This window comes from Galeopterus variegatus, unplaced genomic scaffold (assembly GCF_000696425.1).
Source record: "Galeopterus variegatus unplaced genomic scaffold, G_variegatus-3.0.2 Scaffold4659, whole genome shotgun sequence".
Lineage (NCBI taxonomy): Eukaryota > Metazoa > Chordata > Mammalia > Dermoptera > Cynocephalidae > Galeopterus > Galeopterus variegatus.
In genome coordinates, this window is record NW_007730770.1 from 84,169 (window position 1) to 96,299 (window position 12,131).

The 12,131-nt window shown below is 37.0% G+C and overlaps 1 protein-coding gene across 1 annotated transcript in view; it reads left to right on the plus strand.

Moving 5' to 3' along the window:
* The window catches only part of LOC103603521 (mitogen-activated protein kinase 10), a 63,998-nt gene that overhangs the window by 30,772 nt on the left and 21,095 nt on the right, over positions 1-12,131 (plus strand). The window contains exons 2-5 of the mRNA XM_008588060.1: positions 3,139-3,268; positions 7,713-7,771; positions 8,587-8,725; positions 9,442-9,607. Of these exons, the coding sequence (XP_008586282.1) occupies positions 3,139-3,268; positions 7,713-7,771; positions 8,587-8,725; positions 9,442-9,607 (494 nt within the window). The remainder of the gene's footprint in view (positions 1-3,138; positions 3,269-7,712; positions 7,772-8,586; positions 8,726-9,441; positions 9,608-12,131) is intronic.

A 12,131-nucleotide genomic window follows, 5' to 3' on the forward strand; every position in this document is an offset into this window, starting at 1 on the left:
CTCGTTTTTTACTTGCATGAATATAAAAGAGAAAACTGCTGAAAGAAAAAAGTAGGATTTCATGGACCAAGAATTAAAAAGACAACAAAATGACTCAAATAACAGAAAACTTTCAGGCATCAATTTGTGACAGTGTAGCATCAATGTTGCCAATCTGCCCGGGTATTAGCTAAACTTTTGCCAGTAATCACTGTGGAATTACAGAAAATGAGAAAGATAGTAGTGTCAGGGGTTCATGGCGGGAGACAGAAACACTTTAAGCAGGCAGAGATTTAATATGGTAAATGTATTACTGGAAGGCCTGCAGAAGGGTGCTCAGTCTGGCCCCCTGGAGTGACTCCCAGACACTAGACAGCTGAGTCTAGACAGCTGAGTCAACAACGGAGCTCCTACATCTGAGAGTATCCTAGAACCACTGAGTTTCCAGAACACGCAGTCATACCTGAGATCAGGGAATCATAGAACTGGAACTATACGCTTGTCGCAGCCGCCATCAGTACTCCATTATGCTGGGGACTGGGGACTGGAACCTGAGACCACTACTGCCCCTGCTCCAGCTCGTCCTCTCACCCAGGAATCCAGAGAATGACTTGAATCATTGCTTCAGAAGAAAACCTCACATCACAAGACCTTGCCTGCCAACCAAGTAATGTCAGAAGATGACCACCATCCTCACTTCTGCCTTGCAGATCTTTCAGAGGTGCATCTGCAGGACCTCACTGGAATCAAGAGTGTTACCTGCAAAGGCCTCTGGCAATTGTACATTCAACTCTGAAGTCTCTTTAGTACAGGAAGGTACAACACAAGTGAGTCCAGTGGAAGTTTAGTGATCCCCAAACCACAGTGTTCCACACAACTGCGGACAGGCAATAGTTTTTTAAATTAACATAGTTCACTGTGAGTCAATAGTGTCTGATGTCATTATCAAAGAAGCCAGGACAGACTTAGCTATATAAATTCTGTCAGAAGAGGATTATTGAATGAGTGAGTGATTGAATGAATGAGGGAGTTAATAGCCCTACCTTAATCTTCAGTGCCACTACATGCCTGGAGTGACAAGGTTTATTTAGTTCAGAGTCCGCATTTCGGAGAATACTGACAGACTGGAGTATAGTCAGAGGAAAATGACCAGATGGTGATGGGACTTGAAACCACATTCTGACAAATGGTGATAGGAAACTGGTGATATTTAGTTTAAGAAAGAAAAGACTTAAGGGGAAAATAATAAAAGCTTAGAGTTACTGAGTGCTTACTCTAGGCCAGGTATTGTGCTAAGTCTTTTCATAGATTTACAACATTACGGTCTATCATAATGAAAAGGGAACACTTTATTTTGGGTTGCCCTAGAAGGCAGGGCTGACATTAGTCAATAAACCACAGAGAGACAACTCTATTATTAAAATGATGGCATTTCTACTTGCAAAGCTGTCCAAAACAGAATGAACAGCCTTGACATCCATGCATTCCATGTTTTTGGAGGTGCACATGCAGAGACTGGTCAAACTTTTGGTGAGGATATTTTGCAGAGGAATGAGTATTAAATGGAGGGCTGGACCAGATGAACTCTTAAGACTTTGCCCAACTTTATTTTGAGAGTCTATCATTATCTTACAATACAGTAATCCCTTTTTAAAATCTTTTAGTTCAGTGGCATGAGCCCTAAATGGTCAATGTCACTTCCAGTTCAATAGATCAGTTGTAGGGAATCCCAGTTTCTGCATTCCCTACGAGTAACTAAGATAAGCCCCTGCAGAACCCAAAGTTGCAGAGATGGGAAACAAACATTTTGTGAGTGCATCATTATGCTAAAAGGCCACAAAAAATTATTACAATGTATAATGTTGAATACACTAATTATCCTGACTTGAGCATCACATATTGTATACAGGTATTGATATTCAATGCTGTAACCCACAGATATGTACAATCAATTATGTTTCAATAAAAAACATTGTGTATAATAATAGTAATTAATCAAATTTTAAAATCATTCTGTATACTAGCAAAAAGAACTTCTCTCACTTTCTCATTTGCTCTCCAGACCCATGTGTTCTGAGAGAAAGAGTACCATATATTTAGATTGTTTTTTTTTTAAAGCATGATAAATTCTTCTCAAAGAGTTTGAAAGCTTCATGTGTCAGTAGCATTTATTTCTGTCTTCGTATTTAAATGCAGTTATGTATGTTTCTGAAGTCCCCTCTGATTGCATTCCTTATTTTGAGCTTTGTTTCTGTTAATGAGTATTCTTTGATCATCAACCAACCTGTGCTTGCATGGTAATTAACCACACCTTAAAAACTGGTTCCTGTGAATGGGGGAAGAATGAATGTCCACTTAGATCAGTGGAATTTTATAGCTACAGAAAACCTAAATATCATGTGCAGATAGTCCCTGATTTACAATGGTTCAATTTATAATTTTTTGACTTTACACTGGGTTATCAGTATATTATATGCATTTTTGACTTATGGGTATTTTTGCTTTACGATGTATTTATTGGGACATAACCCCATCGTAAGTTGAGGAGCATCTGTATGAATAGATTAGAAATTCAAGCCCAGGGGCCGGCCCAGTGGCGCACTGCTACAGTGCGCTGCTTGGGAGTGCGGCGGTGCTCCCGCCGAGGGTTCGGATCCCACATACAGACCGGCCGCTCACTGGCTGAGCGAGGTGCGGGCGCAACACCGAGGGTTGCGATCCCGTTGCCGGTCCTGGTCCGGTACGGGTGCGACACTGAGGGTTGCGATCCGTTGCCAGTCACAAAAAAAGACAAAAAGGAAAAAAAAAAAAAAAAAAAGAAATTCAAGCCCAGGGAGGTTAAATGACTTGCCATGGTCACATGGCTAATAGGAAATTTGAGCACTTTTCTTTCTTCTTTTTTCTCCTCACTCAATTTTATGCTATGTTCTTGACAAGATACTCTTCTTTTTTTTTTTTTTTTCCTTTTCCTAACAAGTGGAATGTTTTTATACCAGTCACTTGTGTCTTTACTTACAGCCTAATTGGCATGTCACCTGAGGAGCTGGTATCTGAGTAGGGTCCCCACATAGTATTTTCTTTGCTCACCCTTAGTTAGGTAGGCGGGAGTTGTAATATATCCTTTTCTCTTAATTCTGGGTTGCTCTTGGATCTCTGCAGTGCTGCGTATGATGCTGTCCTTGACAGAAATGTGGCCATTAAGAAGCTTAGCAGACCCTTTCAGAACCAAACACATGCCAAGAGAGCGTACCGGGAGCTGGTCCTCATGAAGTGTGTGAACCATAAAAACGTGAGTTTTATTGTTATTTTTAAACCTCTGGCAGTAGGAGGTTGCGAGATTGGGGAAAGAAATAAGTGCTCCAAGTTGAGTAGGAAAGGCTTTCCTTACTCTGTGACTGCTGCCTCTTAAAAGATTGTTTATCCTACCCATATGCTATATTGATTTCAGTGTCCTCGTGGTAGCTTTCTGCTTAAAAATCACCTAAAAACTATATGACACAGAGGGGATGAGCTTTATAGGTATTTCCCTGTTAAAAAATCCACTATATCTGGTTATCTTGCCCCGAATTAATCAGAGAGCTTCATGTTTTGCAAAAAAGAAGCAAAACTAACAAACAAAAACAAAAAACAAAGAAAACCCCTACAAAATAATATGCTGGATTTTTTTTTTTATAATTGAGATTTAATTATTAACAGATGAAGAATTTATTCAACATGTTACCTCCTTTTTGTTTAGATATGGTCTGGCTGTGACCTCTGATTGTTCAGTGTACACACTGCGAATCAGCATCCTGTTTTTTGTAGGGTTGGGCAAAGTTGAAAGTACATATTAGCAAATCATTTCAGAACAGGATCATCAAGAGCATTTTCTCCTTAGAACTCAGCTGGGTAGACCGTTGCAGGATATTTTTCACATAAGAGTCTAAGCTTCTTCACTCACAATCAAAGGCCGCTAGAATTCTCTCTGTGCTCCAGTACTTGTCAGTAAGGATAGACATGGAAGAATTTGTAATTTTAATAATGACAATTATTAATAAATAAATTATAATAAATGTATTAAACATTTTGTTACATATAAATATATAATAAAATATACTATAAACCATTATAAATAAAACTATTATAGTACTAGATATCATAACTCTCTATAAAATTTTTCTTAAGTATGAAAACCACACAGAATATATGAAATTGTCAGTGCAGTTTTATAAACAAATGATCTTTTCCTAAGGCTACTCATCTATCAGTGTCATTGAAAAGAAGCAAATGTATTCGTGTTTAGCTGAAAGATATTTGAAATACAAATATGTGGATTCGGGCCCAATGACAGTGTTTCTGTTTTCCCCTATTACTCTACTCTGATGATTTTTTAATTCAATCAACAGACATGTAGTTGTTGAATGAATGAAATATGCCAGGCACAGAGCTAGATGCTCTAGATGCTGAGGATACAGCAGTGAAGAAAGTCGAGACCAATCTCTGCCCGTGTGGAACTTATGCCCTACCCGTGATGGAAAGGCAATCCACAAAACAGACAGGTGAATGTGTAGAATGTCAGCTGTGAGACATGCTAAATAAAACAAAGCAAGGAAGGAAGACAAAAAAAGCTGCTCAGTGTGTTGTAGGTTAGCGTTACCCTTTGAGTAGGTTGAGCAGTGAAAGCCTCACTAAGAAATGGAAATTTTATGAACTATGTTCCCGTTTCTAATATGGCAAAGCAACGAACATGAGACTTCTGGAGAAGAATGTAGAAATGATAGAAAGAATGATTTCTAAGAAGAGTCATTATACTAATTTGTTCTTTCAGTATGTTAAATAAAGGCAGGAGCAATATTAGCCACATGACCAATGCAATATATTTTTATGATAGGAAACAGGATGAAACATACCATAGGTAATGAAAAAAAAAAAAAACAAAAACAGATGAATACAAGCAATCAAGCAACTGTATGGAAAGTTTTCCATACAAGTATTTATATTTCCTTAATCCTTCTTCCAGACCCTGTAATGCAATACATTATAGAGAAATACTCACTTACTTGGCCAATTTGAAGGAATCATACTTCCCATTCTTGACTGAAATGTCAGGGACTCATATTTATGATACCTAAAAAGGAGTTCCAAATTGCAATGATAATTTATAATAGAATCCCACCTGCTACCTTCCTTTTATGTGTGTACGTATGTATGCATATAAGTCTACTCAGAAATAAATTTCTGGAATGTGTTAACAGAGAGGTAGTTGACACACACCAAATGTAAATTCTACATCAGTACTTGTAATAATGAGTAAAAGGCAGTCAGAACATAGAGCTCCGTTAAATTTGTGGAAAGTAAGGAAAAACAATTAAGTGATCCCATGAAATCTTTAATAGTAGTGAAGAAAATTCATTTATAAAATGAATACTCAATTCCAGGAAGTGACAAGTGGGGTGACTGTGGGGCCATGACACACACTGATTCACATCCGTGCAGCTGGAGATGCTGCAATGAAAGAACTGAGTTAGACCCCTGCCTGGAAACTGTTGAACTAAAATGGAAATACCTGTGATGATCTCTTTCTAAAAACAAGTCTTTAAATTGGTTATTAGTAGGAATTAGAATTTATGAGGGAGCAAAGAAAGAACAGAGGAGAAACTTTCAAAGGGAAATCAGAAAAAGTAAACGTGATAAAACAAGGGCATAGGAAAAGGGAAAATAAAAACATACAGTAAAGAATAGATCTAGACAAGTTAGCTTTAAAAATAATCTTGGTTTATTTAAACTTGTAATGCTATTTTCTAGATTAGTTTAGATTACCTAGATTATTTGTTCACCAGGTAATGTTAGTATTTTTCCATCTTTAAAGGATGTTTGTGAGTGTGTATGTGTATGTTTGTGTGTGTATGTGTGTGCCTTACACAGCCTGTAATGTTTTTATTTGAACGAATATTAAAATGAAATAAATTACTTACTGGCAACTACTGTGAGCAAATTCCCTAGCCCCAGACCAGCCTTCTCCCATAACTGGTGACTGTTTAATAAGCTGTGCATCCCCTACAAAAACAGGAGTGCCCCTCTGTGTGGTCTCTAACCTCAGCACAGCCCCTTCCAGGTGCTCCTCTCCAGGTTTCTGAGCTAAGTGGGAGGCCATCCTGACAACCACTGCCTATTCCACTTGCCTGTCACTGCACCTGCCCCAGAACCTGGGCCTGGGCCACAGGGGCAGGGAGAAGACAAGATATTAGCAGGAAAAAAAAAAATAGAAAAAAGTACAAATGGACTCAGCTTTGTGATGTTCAACCACAAAAGAAATTATATATAAATATATGTAAATATATCTCTACCATATGTGATGGAAAAACTTTTTGTTTTCCTTTCCCAAAGAAATAAAATGGAGAAAGCCTAAAAAAAGAAAAAAAGAAATTTCTTAATGAGATTGATAAAGTACTAAAGAAACAGACATACAGTAAATGTTCTAATGAAAGATGTACCACATAGACATTTTTCACCACTCATTACAACTAATTGTACAGAGGAATAACAAGGCATCTAAATCACAAATTTTAAAGTTACTTTGAAACAATTTTATCTCTATATGCATATTTCTTACTGCAAGGTTGATTTAGAAGAGATGATCTTGGGTATTTTTGATATGGTACAACCATTGCCATATATATGTATACTAGAAAATACTGTGATTTTCAATAATTTCTCAACAAAGAAAGTGACTTGAGGCATAAAACATTCCATAGAATTGACTCCATTTCTCAGGTGTTTAATATTATTTTATTTTGATTTTGTTACTCCATGTGTTTCTGTACCACTTACCATGTTTACTAAAATTGCTTGATTCATGTTTTAAAGCTGTTTAAATCTTGAACTTGTACTTACCCAGTTTTTGTGAAGTGGTTGCAACTATCTTGTGAATTGAAGATTTTTTATCTATCTGTAATCTATGTATATTTGTTTTTAATTAATGCATAATAATGGTACTGTTACCCATATATTTTTATTTTTATTTCTCACTGGCACATTAGTACAGAATATTTAGCTGGAAGAACATTTTGAGTTATTAATGTATGCAATTTATTTGGAAGTGTGACAAAGAACTTTTTACATAATTTAGTCATGCTAGAAGGTAATTTTCTTCACTGTATGATATATAAGGTAATAAAAGAAGGAAACAAAATGTTTAGGACTGAATTTAGATAATTTTTTTATACATTTTCCGCTAAATTCATCATTGATATTATCCAAGATGCACTTTCCCCCTTACATACTAGGGGAGTACGAGTTTAAATAATATTTGAATGTGAGATAGAAATTAAAAGAAAAAAAAAACTAAAGTAACAATGCAAAAAACTCTTGAATAGAGTACCTTTGTACATTTGGGGGAAAAATATCACCTTGCTAAGTCCTGTTGAGCAGTTTACTGCTGTCTCTTCTCACATGGCTTTTCCTCCTTTTTTGTTTAATCACACTTAAAGGCATATCTTCTCTGACTCTCCTTCTGCCTAACAATTTGAGCTTTTAAAACTGCATTGTTAACCTGAAGACAGATCATATGTCCTTTCTGAATACACCTTTCTATGTTCTGTGAGACCGTTCTACAAAATTTTCCAGACTTTATTTCCGTCACAGCACTAGTGAGTGATTTTGAGCTGCAATCCACACATGTTTAAACATACTTTTTACATAATTTGTTCTCTTTTTCCCCCTCTTCTGTTTCTTCTACTCTCTCTCTTTTTCAGATTATTAGTTTATTAAATGTCTTCACACCCCAGAAAACACTGGAGGAGTTCCAAGATGTGTAAGTAACAAAACTTGTGAAGAAAGGGAGAGCACAGCATTCCAGTAACTCAGGGGAAAATTCCCCCCAAATAGATGAAATCTCTTGTAGAGACCAAAGGGAGGTAAGAGCTGGGATCACATGGAAGGGATCCATTGATAGGTAGAGAAGATTCTGTCTGTGGTGTTACTTCCAAGAAGGCACTTTTGCTTCTTTCTGGCCTTATGGTTCTATGTGCTTCAGTGTTCCATGCTCTTGGTTCAATCAGGAAGGCTTGTTTATTTATCTATTTATTGTTAATTGATTCCATGAGCTGTCTAGAATGAGTCAACTTACTTTGAGAAATATTCATAAAAGAGACACTGTAAAATTATCTTTATTCTTTATTTCTCTTTTTGTGGTGCCTTTGATTTTGTGCAAAAAGAGTTTATCTGTAAATATAGTGACAAAAAGCAGGGGAGAGGAAGTGCTCCCCAGCACATTGTCTTATTTAACTCAGAATTACATTTAATGGAAGGAGCTTTTCTGAATTTTTTTCTTATTTGAAATCATAACACATGGGAAAGAGTTGAGGGAGTGCTAGGAAACGTGAGAGCAAGACAAAGGCAGAAATATATGGGCATGAACAACCTCCTAACAAATGCTACTTCTGTTAGCAGCTTTGTGGTAGAGTCACTATAGCTAACACACGTGCAAAACTGTACCTGGAAGTTTGATTCAGTCAAGGGCAGAGCTGAGAAGTTCAGAAGACTTACAGATTTAGGAGAGAATTGACTTGATCAAAAGACTTCATAGGTCTTGTGGTCTGGAACTAACATTGTGGGTTTACTTTCTAGTTATTTAGTAATGGAGCTGATGGATGCCAACTTGTGCCAGGTGATTCAGATGGAATTAGACCATGAGCGAATGTCTTACCTGCTATACCAAATGTTGTGTGGTATCAAGCACCTCCACTCTGCTGGAATTATTCACAGGGTAAGAATACCTACTTGAGAATTATAGTGAAGATGCTCTCAGAGATGAGAAAGAGCAACTGTAGATTATTTTCTTTATGTAGGGCAGCTTTGCCAAACATAATGTGCTTCCTCATTTCTTTGATAACAAAAATAGAAGATAGTTCACTAAAGTGTAGAAGGAAATTCTAGCTATACAGTAGTTGATTTTATTTAAAGTTATGTTTCAGCTCATTGAAAGTCAGCTTCTGAGAAGCCTCGTGCTGTCTAGCTCCTTGACTGGCAGAGGTCATATGTGCAGCTTAAATAAGACAGTTCATTTCCATAGTTCCTTTCTGGCAGCATAAAGACAGCTAATCTGCTCTTCTGTCAGGCTTAGAAATGAAATATAAGCTAAAAATGCTTATGTTGTCCTAAGAAGAAACCTAACAGATGACAATTAATGATAGGTTGTTTTTTCTAAAACCTCTTCCTGAGATAAGTCTAAGTTGTAAAAATGATAATATGACTGTCTTCTGGGGAAAAAAACCCAAACAATCCTCTCTGGGGATATTTGAAAAAAAAAATAAAAAACTAATTGCAAACATCTTTGTGGCAGTAATCATATGCCTTACATAGGCTCTGCAGGCAAGAGACCCATCAGTGGTATTACAAGACTGACATATTGATTGAAGGGATGGAAATCACAGGTTCCATTTGACGCTGGCTTTTAATTTCTTCCCTTGCTCTTATTGTCAGGATTTAAAACCAAGTAACATTGTAGTCAAGTCTGACTGCACATTGAAAATCCTCGACTTTGGACTGGCCAGGACAGCAGGCACAAGCTTCATGATGACCCCGTATGTGGTGACACGTTATTACAGAGCCCCTGAGGTCATCCTGGGAATGGGCTACAAGGAGAACGGTAGGGATACTTCTGAGTAGCAGCATCAAAAACCATGAAGAAAATGGGTCCATGTTTTAGATAGCCAAGAGGAGTGGTCTCTTTTATAGATTTATAGATAGATAGATAGATAGATAGATAGATAGATAGATAGATAGATAGACAGACAGACAGATAGATCTGCCAGCTTTTATATTCAGAGTTTTTCCTACTTACATACTGCCAGGAAGGAGGGTGACCACTCATTAGAAATGTGAAGGATGTTTCTGAGAAGTAAGCTTTGCTGGAAGAGCACTGAAGTCTGCCAGCTTTTATATTCAGAGTTTTTCCTACTTACATACTGCCGGGAAGGAGGGTGATCACTCATTAGAAATGTGAAGGATGTTTCTGAGAAGTAAGCTTTGCTGGAAGAGCACTGAAGTGTTATAACTATAAAGAATTGTAAATGGAGTGTGAGTAAACAGTCAAGTGGATACCGATTAGCACACGTGCTGTAGATATTGAGAAAAAATTGCTATTTGGGTTGCAGCTCAGCTCAGAGTGAATGTGAAAACAGGAAGAAATCTATCGTGTTTAACTATTTGGCTTTTATGTCATATGAGGACACTCAAAAAGTTCATGGAAGGATATGCATTATCTTTTAATTCTATTTTTCCGCAAACTTTTTGAAGTACCCTTGTATCTTAGATTGATGGCTTTAGTCCTGGGGAAACACAAAGAAAAAGATGCCATAAATCCTTGGAGTGAGACTCTTCACAACACTAAATGAATATTCAATTTGGATAAAAATTGTTTTAATACTTTAAGCTGCTCTGTAAGGAATATTTGGAGTAGCAGTTGCCAATTAAATCTTCATAAATTCCAAAAACCATAAAAAGAAAAATATTAAATTTTACACTACTGCTTTCATAAAGAAAATCTAATATTCATGAGCATTTTAGAAGAAAAGGTATAGAAAGAACTTAAAAATGTTTTCCAATTGGATTTTATTGATTAAAATAGAGGATTATAAAATACCGGTTAGAAAGCATTGCAATACGTTATTCTGATGAGAATATTTCTTACAAGTAATGTACCATATTTAAAAAATATCAAATATACTTGGGAATTAAAATAGTTTTAAATTAGTATTGTGTATATGTACTCCATGTACCATTTATAGTTACTTTTATGTTCTAGTCTACCTAGTTCCCAGCAGTCTATTTTTATAAATTGTATAAAAGTAATTATCAGTATTTTTTATGTGCAGGTACTACGGGGTGCTCTTACAAAAATTCCCTGGCATCTGAAGTTTAAAAAAACTTCTTTGTGTGCTTTCAGATCAGAAGACAACCAATACTTTTGTGCATTTGCACAGAGGAAGGGAAGAAAATCAGCTTATAAGAGGAGCAGGTGCCCCTTGATGGGCAATGTCAGTTCTGTTACCTTTTGACTCAGAAGAGGTGAATCTAGCCCTCCCCCCAAGGCAATACCACATCTAATTTATTCAGAAAAGAATATATATTTATATATTCTCCACAAATTATTTGTAAAAAATCAAAGGGGAACCAATAAAGAAATGTCAAGAATTAAGGATTTACAGGGAACTTGGGGCTCTGAATTTGCCTATTCTGGCTTTTCAGATCTTTGCCACGCACAGGGCAGGCATTCAGATCCCTTTTTCTTCACTCACTAATCAGGGTTGCAAGTTGCTGCCTTAGCTTTTTTGGCTTCTCTAAATCCATGGCGAAGGCATGCCTGGCACCCTTGTGCTGCCCCTGCTGACCGGAGGAAAGTTATCATGCAGAAGAACCTGCTTGCTCTCACCTCAGGCATGCCCGCTGCCCTGCACCTGACCTGCCTTTCTTCCCACGGAGCCGTCCAGTCTAATGTTTTTGCCTAAAAGATCCCTTTGTCCTTAACAACAAGTGAGCTGGAAGGGGATAAATGTTGTAAGAGAAGGTAAAGCATGTTTAACTAGTACGACAATTTGGATATAAATGGGTACATAGCAATTTAATCCTTTTTAAAAAAAACTTTACTTCTAGATGACTCCTTTATACATGTGCTAATTCATCGTACATCTTTTTTTCTTTTCTTGGAACATTTCGAATAGAAACTAAAACCGATGTTTGTTTACAAAGATAACTTCTGAAGGAAAAACTAAGTCCAGAACACTAGGGATTCCAATTCTTCAGCCTGCAAACCGTGATGTCAGCCATTTCCTAGTTCTTGGATTTGGCTCACTACCTTATTCTGAACAGACAAAAACAAAACAGTGTCTCTTGTTGCCCTATCCCAGGTAACTAAATAGAAAAGAAAATGGAAACAGCCACCCCCACAGGTTGATTAGCTTATTTTCTCTGCATTCAGCCAATGACATAGAAAATCCCACACTGGCTTTTAGCCATTGCCTTCCATGGAGACACTTCTGGTTTAACTACTGCTTTTCCATGTCACTGATGTCATCACTTTGTGGCACTAAATAGGCAATCTATAAGGCAGCCATAAAGTAATGGGTTTTTGAACATTAGTTTGAGTTCTGATACTGGACGCTGTGTATGTA